The sequence below is a fragment of the Penaeus monodon genome, chromosome 17 (assembly GCF_015228065.2).
Source record: "Penaeus monodon isolate SGIC_2016 chromosome 17, NSTDA_Pmon_1, whole genome shotgun sequence".
Classification (NCBI taxonomy): Eukaryota; Metazoa; Arthropoda; class Malacostraca; order Decapoda; family Penaeidae; genus Penaeus; species Penaeus monodon.
The window spans coordinates 49,454,253-49,467,576 of record NC_051402.1 but is presented as its reverse complement, the minus strand read 5'-3'; the positions used below and the strand labels follow the sequence as shown (position 1 = coordinate 49,467,576).

General features: G+C 40.2%; 1 protein-coding gene across 1 annotated transcript; it reads right to left on the bottom strand.

The window, feature by feature from the left end:
* Nucleotides 1–4,577: 4,577 nt before the first annotated feature.
* Nucleotides 4,578–13,067, bottom strand: LOC119583405 (ephrin-B2-like). The gene is made up of 6 exons (XM_037931872.1): nt 12,956–13,067; nt 12,545–12,696; nt 7,968–8,136; nt 7,509–7,649; nt 5,389–5,574; nt 4,578–4,908 (listed from the first exon to the last, which is right to left on the bottom strand). Exons 1-6 carry the CDS (start codon nt 13,065–13,067, stop codon nt 4,754–4,756), a joined length of 915 nt encoding a protein of 304 aa, XP_037787800.1. The 3' UTR covers nt 4,578–4,753.
* Nucleotides 13,068–13,324: the final 257 nt, after the last annotated feature.

Sequence of the window (13,324 nt, the reverse complement as noted above, 5' to 3'; positions counted from 1 at the left end):
TGTAGACAAATAAAAACACTGTGAATGAAAAACTATGACACTACCAATTTTATAAAGAACTTGATGTATTTGCAAAATATATTTAGGGGACAGATGAAGTAGTGAAATTCACCATCTACAGTACCCCACACCTTCTCTATAGCTGAGCTCATCTTTAACACAAAGTATTAAAACCGAACTCTTGCAGAAATTATCTATTCACATTTCCAAATACTAACAAACATACACAAATTACTTTTTTTTTTTTAGAAGAATGGTATATTCAAAGAAAAGAGTTGTACCTTAAAATGGCAGTGATACAAGAATATTCAATCCTTATTTAACTGTGAAAGATGGAAGAATAAAACAGTTCAGAACTTAAAATTTAAAAGATGCTCCTGCTGTTAAGTTCACTCCTATCACTGTCCTCACATAACACGGCCATGTGTTTACAATGTTTTGTCAATGATTCAAAACTCCTACTTAGAGAAAACAAAAAAACTGGGGTCATTACTGAATGTGGACATTGTCTACATTTAGCCTTACTGAAAGAAAAAGCACTATGTGAAAAATAGACTACATACAACCACTATTGCTGCTATGGCATAAGACAGCTATCAGTATGACAGACACTATATACAAATCTCTAACTTGGGCCACTGATATGGGTACATTCAAGATAAAACTTTGAGTGTACTGTACATTAATTGATAAGAGTTACTAGGTGGTGATACACTTGGTATGATGACGAATTCAAATATACCATAACGAAACTGTGAGTAACTAATATTCTTTTCCATTTAAGTTACAAATTATGCTGCCTAGTTTAGCAGACATTATTAGCTAGACCTAGACAAAGTTCCAGTAATGGCATGAACAGCAACATGGGAGTAGCATACTGTATAATGTATATAACACCAGTATTCACTTAAGAGTGACTGCCCAGTTGACAAAGCTATGGGCACTTTCTAGAATCCTATTGTCATGATGTCTCCTTCTTTAGAAATTCACAAATGGATACACTAATACAAGATGAGCTTTTTACCAAGTGACCATTTGCCCCAGTAGTGAAAGGTTCATGTCCTCATAGCAGAGTCATCTGTGCTTCTTGCATAAGATGAACACCACTGTGTACCTTATTTATGGATTGGCTATATGCTGGCAAAGAGAAATGATGTTCAACACAGATTATAGTAAAACATATTTGTGTTGTAGTATTGTAGGCTTGTGGTTGAGATGAATGCTGGGCTATTGTTGTTTACTGCTAGGCAAGTTCTAACAGCATCAGAGATCCTAGTGGTACTGCTTAAAAAATAATACATTACTGTCACTGCCTTTTTTTTATGAAATTCCAGTTAGCCTCCAAGTCCTAGAAAATAACCTTAAACACATTCCCTATAATTTATATAATTTTCTAACAATTTCAATTTACAAAAGGCACTTGGAACAACACCAAAATATTATTACATGGCAAGAGTATGGTTGAACCAAACATTAACCTTTGTGCTCTACCTCATGATCTGGAAAGCGTGAGGCAACATTTACTCATATTGCTGTGTAATATTATTAGCTATATCCTCACAATGCAGTCAAGTACTTCAAAACAACATTACTGGTTATAATGCCCCCATTCAAGAATTAATACACTTGTATCTTATTAAGACCTAAAGCAACATCCATTCTTTTTATTGCCTGGCATGTTCAAAACCTGTCCATCATTAATTATTGTCACTTGAATAAGCTGTGGTCCAAATTAGAGGCATATTGCAGCAGCCTACAGAACAAGTGAATGTTTTCCCCTCCCTCACCCCAATAACCTTTGTTTCTTTAACTATTAAAAATATCCAACCCAGTACACAAGCCCACGTTTCAAATGAATTAATTTAACCGCATCTTCATGTAGGGTGAGGGGGCTCGACCTGAACTTTTGCCGCAGAATACTCGCCTTGGTTAAGTGTTCCACCTGAGATTTCCCATTTGCTTCCTTACCCCCGCATTCTCCTACCTGAAGTGAGTCGAGAAGTTTAATGGTGGGGAATCTTTAAGCCAGAGGAGATGCGTACACAAATGATTCTCTTAAAGAGTTCTAAGCAGACACTTTAAGATTGTCACAGTCTCTGAAACAGCACAAGTACCAGCATCTCCTTAGAGTACATGCATCCCATTTATAGCTCAATGTGTTTGACCCACTTGTCAGAAATTCATCTCCTCTGATAACATCATTCCGTCAATCACTATATACAAAGCACTGTTTACCTATTTACTTGACAAGAAGAAAAATAATGTTAAACATAAAGGACAAATATCCATGGCCAAAGGCTATCACATACAGTGGTAAATGATTTTTTATTTTATTTTTTTTATATAGATGGTGGTGCAGTCAAGTTACCACAAAATCTCCAATAATCGAAATTCAATTTTCTCCATTTACTTTTGAGTAAATATTCTCATGCAATTCATTACAGCTACAATTTACTGTACAGCATAAAATCATTTATATAAGTTTGACTGCACCATCACATGCTTGTCGACAACAGTACCTGGTAATCGACAGCTTGCCATGCACACCAACCAAGCACACTTGACTCCTGTCATCCTAGATATGAGACCATTAAGGAGCCAAACATCCTCATCTAATCTTTCACATTTTATAAGTCATACATTTCAGATTTTCAATGAGCTGCAACATTTGGCCTAGGAGAGTCGATGGCCAAGTTCACTTTAGAATGGCTGAAATAATTCTACTCCTTTTACTGCCTCTGGATTCATGTAAGGACATATGCCTGTTAACTGCACTTCATAAATTATAAAATGGCTGAGCTGTAGTTGATAAAATTCCAACCAGTTACCTTTAGTTTCAAAATATTTTATTGTATAAAAAATCAATCTTGAAACTTCACCCAGATAACAGCAGGATAAAAGTCTTTCAGTACATTCTTTAAGCTGTGAATACTATATTGTGGATATATACTACTTATAGAGAGGAAGATTGATGATAAGGTTTTATGTGAATTCCTTGAGTTTCAGAAGCTTCACTTTTAAGGTTGGTTTTTAATCTCATTTAGACCAAAAAATAAATAAATAAATAAATAAAACTAAATAAATAATGATGTAAGCTGAAGTAACGGTTATATTATTAAAAATAAAAATATTTATACTGACAAATTAAGAAGATAATAATAAAAAAAAATCAATCTTTATAAATATATGAAAGTAAACCAACCTGAACTGCCATTATTGCATGAGAATATAGTAAAAGCAAATATTTACACTGTAATGTCACATATAGTAAACAAGGATGGTACAAGTTTCAGTACTACATTTAAATGTCAAAAAATAACATTCTAAAAAATATGGTAACATACAAGTCATCTGTTTTAAGGATTCAAAATATCATCATAAATTCACCTTAAACCATCCTAGTTACCAGAGAGAATGAATTTGAAAAACAAATTGGCAACTAATGTCCATAAAAATTCACAAGAATGAACTCCAGCAATTCACAAAGAATTTGATGTGAACTATTCAGAGCCAAGACATTAAACTTGCAATAGATCATAATGACCTACATTGGCACAAACAAATTCCGAGTTTATTAAGAAAATTACCTAATAGGCATAACCAAAATACATACATTAAATAACGAACCTATATACAGAAATACTAAAGCATACATAAGGGTGATGATGAGAATGACAGGTAAAGCATGGGTGAAAAATAAAGGTACGTGAAGGCAATACATCGACTCCCCTTCGGTCCAGCAGAGACCCCTAGTAGGACTGCAGACATTTTTCTGTACAGGTTTTACTTGTGTACATCTAGCATCTTTTTATTGATTTATTTTTTCTTCAAGCCATCATTCACTCAATCTTCATATCCACATAACTATGAAAATGAAGATAAATAAAACATGAGGGAGACCCCTGCATGGAAGTACTGAGGCTGACAAACCACTGTGGGCAGCAACTCCCACATGACACACACATCACTCACTCAAGGTGAAAACAGCTGGACAGTAGAGAGTGTTCTTGACTTACATACACTTCCAAAATCTACATGTGATGATACTCAGAGATACACGAGACAACTGTCCAAAAAAGTATTTGCACCACATGTATATATAAATAAGGTAAATATACCCTATTGTGTGAATATGAACACCTTTGATAAGTCCACTGTGCAGTACATCCACTATCATTCAACATTGATGTGACTCAAATTAATCTTATGCTGCTCCAGCTAATGATTCCAAAATATCCATCTATATTATCCATCACAAAAATTGGTGCCAAGAGCTAGCTAGACCATCACTATAATGGCTCAGCCATCATATCCATTACTATATATATATATGTATACATATATATATGTATAAATATATACATATATGTATGTATATATGTATGCATGCATGATATATATATATATATATATATATATATATATATATATATATATATATATATATATATATATATATATATATATATATATATATATATATATTTATGTGTATGAATATATACATATACATACAGACATAGTTATACATACATACGTACACACACACATTATATATATATATATACATACATACATACATATATATATATGTGTGTTTTAATGTGTATTTTCTACACTTGAAACCCCATTTCTTTGTAATCCAGACAACAGTTGACAGATTTTTTTCTTTTCCACTAGCAAAATTTTCAACATTTCAATGTGTAAAATAACTCTGGCATATTGATATCCATGTTGCCTGGCCATACTGCTCTTAGGAATGTGTGGTGAGGAACCTGGACACTGCCAGGGGCAGCAAGAGACAGAACGCTGTCATGAAGGACAAGGTGGCAGACTGTGGAGATGCATTCAATGTTAGTTCCTCATTCTTCACCACCTCATTTTCCCTTCGGTCAGGCTGATGTGTATCTGCAAGAGATGAACGTGCATTAGGAAATTTCCACAAATATCTCCTAAAAATTACTGGTTCTGAAATAACAATATAGGACGTAAAACTTTGTGGGTTAATTTTTACCCATCAAAATGTATTGTCCCATACCTTAAAAACATAAATTTGTTCTGTCTGGATACTTTTTGTCTTTCAATAAAACAAAAATACATAAATCACCATTAACACAAAAAAAATCAGCCTCATATAATGAAGGATAAGGATTTATATGCAATTTTCTATACATATTACCTTGAAAATACAAAAAAATATTCATGTTCTGTACACTTTACAAAGTAATTTTATTCCACAAATCATTATCTGGTAGAACAATGAGATGATCAATGCAATGATAATACAAGAAACAAAACCAAAGGCATAACCAAATCAGTAAAGTTGAGGCTGAGCAGTGATCCAGTGTCAGAGGTGGCAAGGAACCACCACTCGGGGACCATACTAACCTGTCTTCTTAGTGGTGGTCTTGATGGTATGGGGATCAGCACTCTTGTGAGAGGTGGTCTTTAGGGAAGTGGTGCTGAGGGAGGTGGTGGTAGTGGAAGTGGTGGTGGTCTTAGGGGTAGTAGTAGTGGTAGTAGACTTGGTGGTGGAGGTGGTAGTAGTGGTGGTGCCTCTAGGGGTGGACAGGCCTGCAACGAGATACACAAAATACACCACGGCTAAGCATCTAGCATCTAGAAGAGGTCTTTGTAGTGTTCTAAATTCTACATATAACCAAAATTCCCTTGGGTGTAGACAGTCTTTATGAGACAAGAATATCTAACCTATTCTAGAAGTCTGCCTTTTCTTCTTTTTATCAGGGAAGTGGCTAGGAATTTTGGTTTTCAATTATAGCAACACCTTTTTAATCATATACTAAGGATAATAGTAACCCCATGGACCAGTAAAAGGTTGAGGTTGCATCTCCTTCTAGCATACAACTTAGTATGATTCATTCATTCCCATTATAAAAAAGAAAAAACAGAAGAAAATTCCACATATTCTGAGTGATAAAAAGAATATTGGACTAATCCAGGAAAAATCACAAAGGAATAATCATCACCTTACAAAAAAGTAGCACTAGTTCTATGTAAGCTTGGTAGAAAGTATATCATAAAAAGAATATCATAAAATCATATACCGCAATTCATGAAAATGTTTGCTAATGTTTAATAGCTTACCTAGTACACCTACTACCTTTTCAAACTTGTTAATTAGAAAACAAAATGTAAGCAGATGCATCAAAATATACTAAATATACTCAACAATGCTTGTATACAGTACTAACACAAAAAGCAGAAGTCTTAAATTTATGAGCTTAACAAACCACAGGAGGAGGCTTTTCAACAAGCTGTGGGGAACTACAAACCACTGTAAGCAAGGCATACTGCAGAGGGCGGGTGGAACACGGACATACACACATACAAATGTAAATACACTTAAACAACAATAGCTTCAAGATGCATTGGATACAGCTTGTGCAATGCATGGCATGGGAGGAGTGTTCAGTGCAAACTGGCTTTGGCAAGGACGTGAGGCACTGCATCATAAAACTTGGGAACACTGGGCAGGATCACATAAAGAGGGGGGGGGTGGAATGCTAGAAGGATGGATAAGGTGGGAGGTTTTCTGGTAAATCCAAGTTCACGGATTTGTGGAGGATGAATAACAATATTACTAATGATTGGGAAGGAAAAAGTTATGAGAACAAATATTTCATACAAAATACAAATTACTTGTGATAAACCAGCTTTTGACTGAAATGCTATCAACACTAAATTGTATAAAATAAGTACGAATGACAATACTCAAGTAAGTGATGATACAGTGATAAAATTCCATACATTTTAGAGGGTGAAGTGGGGGGAATGAAAGAGGGATCTAGCTGGTAATGAGGGATTGGAAAAGAAGGTAGATGAAAAATAAAAAAGGAAAAAAACATCATTAACATTGCCATATTATTAACAATATACATGTGTCGGACAAGACGATCCCTAATAACTCATGGAAGCATATATAACTGCATTTACAACTGCCGTTTCGCTTCTAACGTACCTAATCCAAGTCACCAAAGTAATGAGTTTACCAAGCATATCTATGCAAATGGCTAAAAAAGACAAAACACGGATATTACAGCCATCACAACCAAACAATGATACTCTATGCTTAACTAGTCATGCAAAAATAGTTTTAATTCTCAATAATAGTTTAGGAAACCTTAACATCCGTCCCATGATCTACAGTAATGCCTGCTACAGTGCGCAAAAGTGTTCTTCTATTCAAAATCTGCAGGAATGAACAAGCCTCCTTATTAAGCTCCCGTATTAAGCATAACAAACAGAGACTGAGACTGCCTCCGATAACTAATCCCGATCATAAACCACACGGACCAATTCGATACCCACAACCAAAGAAATCCTCTTGTTAGCTAATGAATTGCCCTACTCGACGTTTCAACGGAGATGACGCGAACCTCAACAGGTACTACTACCAACCGCTGAATATACTGTACACTACTGAGCTTGAGAACTTCCATTTGCACTAACTAATAGAGGGCACATGATGAAGGGACGCCACGACCTACCGTTGTTGGGGATGTGATTGTTCGCCTGGTCCTGGGCCGGCTGGGACTCCGGATCGCAGCACACCTTGAACACCACCTTCATGTGGTGCGACGAACAGCGGCCTCCGATGCGGCGGTGCAGGTCATCCTTGCCCGACGTCGCTGTTGGGGGGAAAGTATTCGGGTGAGTGTTGGGGGACATTTATCGTGTGTGTGTACGTATATATGTGTGTATGTATGTATGTATGTGTGTGTGTGTGTGTGTGTGTGTGTGTGTGTGTGTGTGTGTGTGTGTGTGTGTGTGTGTGTGTGTGTGTGTGTGTGTGTGTGTGTGTGTGTGTGTATGTATGTATGTTGTATGTGTATAATATATATATATATATATATATATATATATATATATATATATATATATATATATATAATCAATTTTAAGATTTCCAAATTAATGACACATACGAACACAAGGGAAACACTCACAAATGAAGTAGTAGTCCTGGCCTGGGTGGAACTCCAGGCCTCCAGGCTGAGGCGTGAAGGATCGGAAGGTAATGGTGAAGTACATGAGTTTGTACGGCTTATCACACACAGCTATGACCCGCGGCGACGGGTTGGTGATGCGACAAGTGTCATACTCCTCCTTGCTCACCTGCGGGAACGGAAATACCGTTATTACATGTCAGTCATTATCATACCACTAATCAACCGCCGGTATACTAATCTACTATACCGCAACACTTTGATACATAAATGTCTTTATCAATTTTTGTAACTTGGTAATAACATAAGTATTGGCAATCTAAGCTGCATTTCGACAAAACCGCAAACCCTGGAGTCAATCAGCTCTTCGATAATGGACTATCTTTACATAATGCCCCGACCGGCATTGAAACGCCAGTGCTAGATGACGTTTGATTTTCCTGGCCGCATCTCAATCAAAACAAACTTTTCCCCCCTCGGCCTTCACTCACTTCATCGAACGATTAGGCGAATGAGAAGCGAGATCCTTCCCGAGCTTAATTGTGATTGGCCGAGCGACGGGTTAGTGGGTGGGGCGGCAGCAGGTTCAAACACGGGGTCTCTTTCCTGGGGTTAACGAGAGGTTCCTGAGATGAGGTTATCTGAAGGAAACCCATAATGGGGTCGGCCCATCAAAGCACTTAGCCGTGCTGCGAGCGGAAGCACGTTTTATCATTAAATACATCGACGGCGGAGAGATCAGTCCCAGCTCGGTCTAGACTCGTAATGGGCATCAACTTATTGGAAGGAATATTTCTGAGCTGGCAGTCAACTTCCCTAAAAGGCTCGGTGGGTCTTCTATCTTAGCGGTAAATGAATAGCATACGATTTATGGATTTCTTTTTAGTTCAATCAGATTATCATAACCTCCCGTTTTCGGTTGGCTCTCGTTGCGTCTGACCCCGGCTATTTTTTATCATTAGGATTTTGTTTCTTCCCTTTGACAATTGTTAGGCTAACATTTAACATTCTTCACAGCTAGTAACTATAATGATCATAACATGCAGCGCTTTTTCACAGCAGTGCGGGTGACTAGGATAACATCAAGGAGAACAACAAGCAGAATTCCCGACTGGGCGCCGTTGTTGCAAATGTGTTTTTCTTTATCTCCCCCCCCCCCCACGCCCCCGCCCGCCCGCTCCCGGAGGTAAGGCCCGCATCACGACCGACACGGGCAACAGCAACCGCAGATCAGGCTGAATGCCGGAGTCGCCTCCCATCGCCTGTAAACAGCTTTCACCGGCACGAAGATTGTGAGCCGCCACGTAGGGGAGACAGGGTATGGGAAGGAGGGGCAGGGGAGGCAGTGGGAAGAGGGAGAGGGGGTTCTCTTAACCACATCCCCCTCCCCCTCTCCGTCAATGCCCGCGATGTTCCACATCAACTGTATCTCAATACATCTCCATTCCGCTGTACTAAACACGACACTTCTAAAACCTCCTTTTTGAAAATCTATTTTCCCTTGACTTCAAGCAACGTTCTCCTCTCAGGTATTATTTTTTTCTCTTTCTATTTCGCTGTTCTATACATCTTCGTGCGGAGATAAGGAGCGAGACGCGCCTTCGGAGCCTGCACGACGGCGGTGGTCCCGAGGGTGATCGGTGGCAGCGTGCTTGTGGGTCCTCGGCGCTTTCTGGAGACGGCCGCCGACGACGTCCTTTGTCCCGCGATTGTGCAAGTGTCTGGGCGTGGTGCCTTGACACTGCGGCCGCCTGTGCTTGCTTTATCACGCGCTCTTGTTCTGCCATGTTCGGGACGAGTTTATGTGGACTGCGACTTTTTTTTTTTAGATCAAATTTTAAACTCTCAAAGATACCTCGTTTACTTTCTTTCTCGTGAAGAAATGCGTTTCAACACTGTCGGATGTATTATATTCAACGATAAAATAATAATAATAATAATAATAATAATAAGCATTACGGCTTCACTGTGCGCAAAATCCCCAAATCAAACTACAAAATGACATCGCCGACACTAACGCCTCAGCTCTACCAAATACGAAAAAAGTGCTCGTGTTTCCCCCCCTGGTGCCGATTACGCCATACCTCGACCTGGAATAAACAAAAGATGACCTCAGCAGCTTTGGAGTGCAGGCCCAAGCGGTCGTGTCGGCGGCGCTCCGCTCGCGTGCACCCGGTCTCGACCCCCTCCCCCTTTCCTGCCCCCTTCCCCTGCCCCGGGCCGCCGGCAGAGGTGATGCTGCGTTCACTTTCTCTTTCTCTCTCACGCCCTTCCGCCACACCCAAACCTTTCTCTTTGCTCTTCACTTAAAAAGTTTTCTAGAGCTCTACATGCTCACGGTTTGAAATATCGATCTCTATCTATACGTACATGTATGTATGTATACACGCGTGCGTACATGCTTGTATTATTGTTTGCATTTGCGCTTATATTTGTGAATGTGTGTGTGTGTGTGTGTGTGTGTGTGTGTGTGTGTGCGTGTGTGTGTGACTGTGCGTGTGTGTGTGACTGTGCGTGTGTGTGTGTGAGTGTGTGTGTGTGTGTGTGTGTGTGTGTGTGTGTGTGTGTGTGTGTGTGTGTGTGTGTGTGTGTGTGTGTGCGTGGCATGTGTGTGTGTGATGTGTGTGTGTGTGTGTATGGTGTGTGTGTGTGTGTGTGTGTGTGTGTGTGTGTGTGTGTGTGTTGTGTGTGTGTGTGTGTGTGTGTGTGTGTGTGTGGTGGTGTGGGTGTGTGTGTGTGTGTGTGTGTGTGTTGTGTGTGTGTGTGTGTGTGTGTGTGTGTGTGTGTGAATAAGTGAGTGTTTGCTGACATTCCCCTATGTATTAAATTTCCATTCCGGTTCGCTATTGTCTTACACATACGTTTACAACTCTCCCCCCCAAATATTCGCCTTTTTCGCCATGAATGACTCGGAACTTGGCATAGTTAAAACTTTAAGAGCAAATCCACTCTTCCATAAACCCCAACGTTTCCACAAATTGTCCGCGCCGCTGTAAAATGCAAAAAAAAGATCGCAGTTAATTTGATATGCTCGGCGAAACAATGAAACGCGAGCCTCCCATGCAAACGCTCGCCGCACTTGTAAAAGCTTTTGCGTAATCGACATTTTAAATTTCTGAACCATTAATCTGACGAAAGCATTGCGCCACGGTGCTGGGCCTCGGAATCAACTTGTCTTTCGAGGCCGAACGTTCAAAAGATGAAAAGAAAAGAAATGTTTACTGACGGTCTTCCTACTTCATTTCATTCATCGTTTCCCATTTTGTATAATTATTATCCATTACTGCCTTTTCTCGCCTTGTTTATTCACCCATTCGTGCGCGCGGAAAATGCATTCCGACAACGCAAACGGACCATTCATCAGCATACACTTGAATGTGATTAAAGGCGGTGGTTTCCTTTGTTCGCGCGTTTAGAAAGCACGGCTGAGTAGATCTGCTCGTCCGTATAAGGAGGAGCTGGGACGGCAGCGTCTTACCGAAGCAAGCAAGGCTCAGGCAGTACAATCGCCGCCTTTGCAAGCACACGAGAATACGAATCCCGCGAAGTTTGAATCAACTGACGCAGCATTTCGCTTCGGGAAAAAAATAAGAAATATCGTCGGTCAGGCCACGGCTACACCACGGGCGTGTTGTCTAAGCACTTTTATCTGCCAGTGAACGGGAAAATTTGCATAATCTGCACCAACACCATCCTTCTCGCTTGGGTGTTGCAATATCGATGGAACATCTGCAGATCTGGACCACTTTCCACCCCCTTGGCCCGTGAGGTCGCGCTCTCTTGTGTGCGAATGGCGGGGGGAGGGGGGGGGGGCGAAAGAAGAGGGGGGAGAGGCCTTGAGTGCAGGCGTGCGTGCGTGAGCGCTTCATCTCAGCGCTGATGCTGTTATCGTGAATGTCACGTACATTAATGGGCTCGTGAAACTTCAACTGCGAGACGTAAAAAAAAATCCAGCGTGTATTTATAGCACTCGGTATGTCATGAAAGCCACTGCCCGAACCACTTTTCACATTATTTCACCAAGCCAAAGGAACGGCTTTAGCGAGGAAAGCTCCCTTAAATGTCACATATTATTAAGACATCGTGAAAGGAAAAGTGCGCGCCACGAGGCCGAGGGAGCGGGAGAGGCGCCGGGAGGAGAGGCCGGTCTTGGCGCGCCCGAGATCGAGTGTGACTTTCGGATTACATTTGATTTTTCCGGTCGCCATCACTCGACCATGTTAATGCCATGTTTACTCGCGTATTAATTGTCTGATGAAGGGCGATTTGGAGGTGCTATCGGGAAGAGTGAGGGAAGGGAAGTTCCAAATGAGCGAGGGAGAAAGAATGGACAGATGGGACGCGGGTTGACTGGGTCGAACAGAGCTGCGATTTTCTCTCCTTTTTGGTATCGGAAGTCTGGAGACTCGCAGCGGAATAGTTTAAAAACCTTGCATTTCGGACAAATCTTATCCAGAATCACGTGGCAAAAATAAATAAATAAACAAACAAGTATCTTACTTTGTGTCTCTGTCGTCTGTCTGTCTGTCACCCTCTCCCCTCCAAGTATAAATCAAACAACTCATTGAGCAACTTACATTGTAGATGATGTACTTCTCGGCCTCCTCGTCTGAGGTGTCTTTGTTGTATACTGGACATATAATGTTGACCTGGTCGTACTCGAAGGGTACGTTGCCCTTGTTCACGTCTATGATGTGATCTGTGTTGTCTATCCGGAATCTGGAAGAAAAAAGACAAGATTAGTCACACATTACATAATAAATGTAAATTGCAGTGGCTATATTAACCAAAATAACATGCTATGTATCCTAAATCTAACAGCAAATATAAACTCTAGCACCCCGGTTTAGGTCCCCGCTCAACACACGTAACATCAATTGCAGAGCAACCTTAATATTCAAGCCACCCTGTTTTTCCACCTGTAACGTTACATTCCTTCAAAAAAAAAGTATATTTTTCTTTCTTTTTCCTCCTCTTTTTGGAATTACATGACTTTCTCGACTCGGAACTTGGCTCAAACGACTTCTCCGCCTCTAAATCTTTGAGGACCAGCCAGGCGTAATCTATCGTCGTTGTACAAGTCTTCTGTCCCGGGGACATTCCTATAACGACACACATGAATATAATATAAATACCACAAACTTTCAGAAGGTCAGACTCAGCTATTCTTCAGACGTCTGTCAACCGGTGATTAAAAGAACATAGCTCCCTCCGCCTAAATATTCTCTTTTGATAAAGGTCATTGCAACTGATGGTGTGGATGACCGACTGAATTACCCACACTCGCCTAACGAAGAGGACACCTTGGGGTTTGCAAGATTTCAAGGCAGCGATTGTGATTGGTGATATGTATGTAT

Excerpts from the sequence above, each read along its gene's own strand:
- LOC119583405 (XM_037931872.1), bottom strand. The coding sequence starts at position 13,067 with ATGTCCCCGGGACAGAAGACTTGTACAACGACGATAGATTACGCCTGG. Across the intron at positions 8,137-12,544 it reads AGAAGTACATCATCTACAAT|GTGAGCAAGGAGGAGTATGA; the intron begins GTAAGTTGCTCA and ends CCGTTCCCGCAG. Across the intron at positions 5,575-7,508 it reads CAATCACATCCCCAACAACG|GCCTGTCCACCCCTAGAGGC; the intron begins GTAGGTCGTGGC and ends ATCTCGTTGCAG.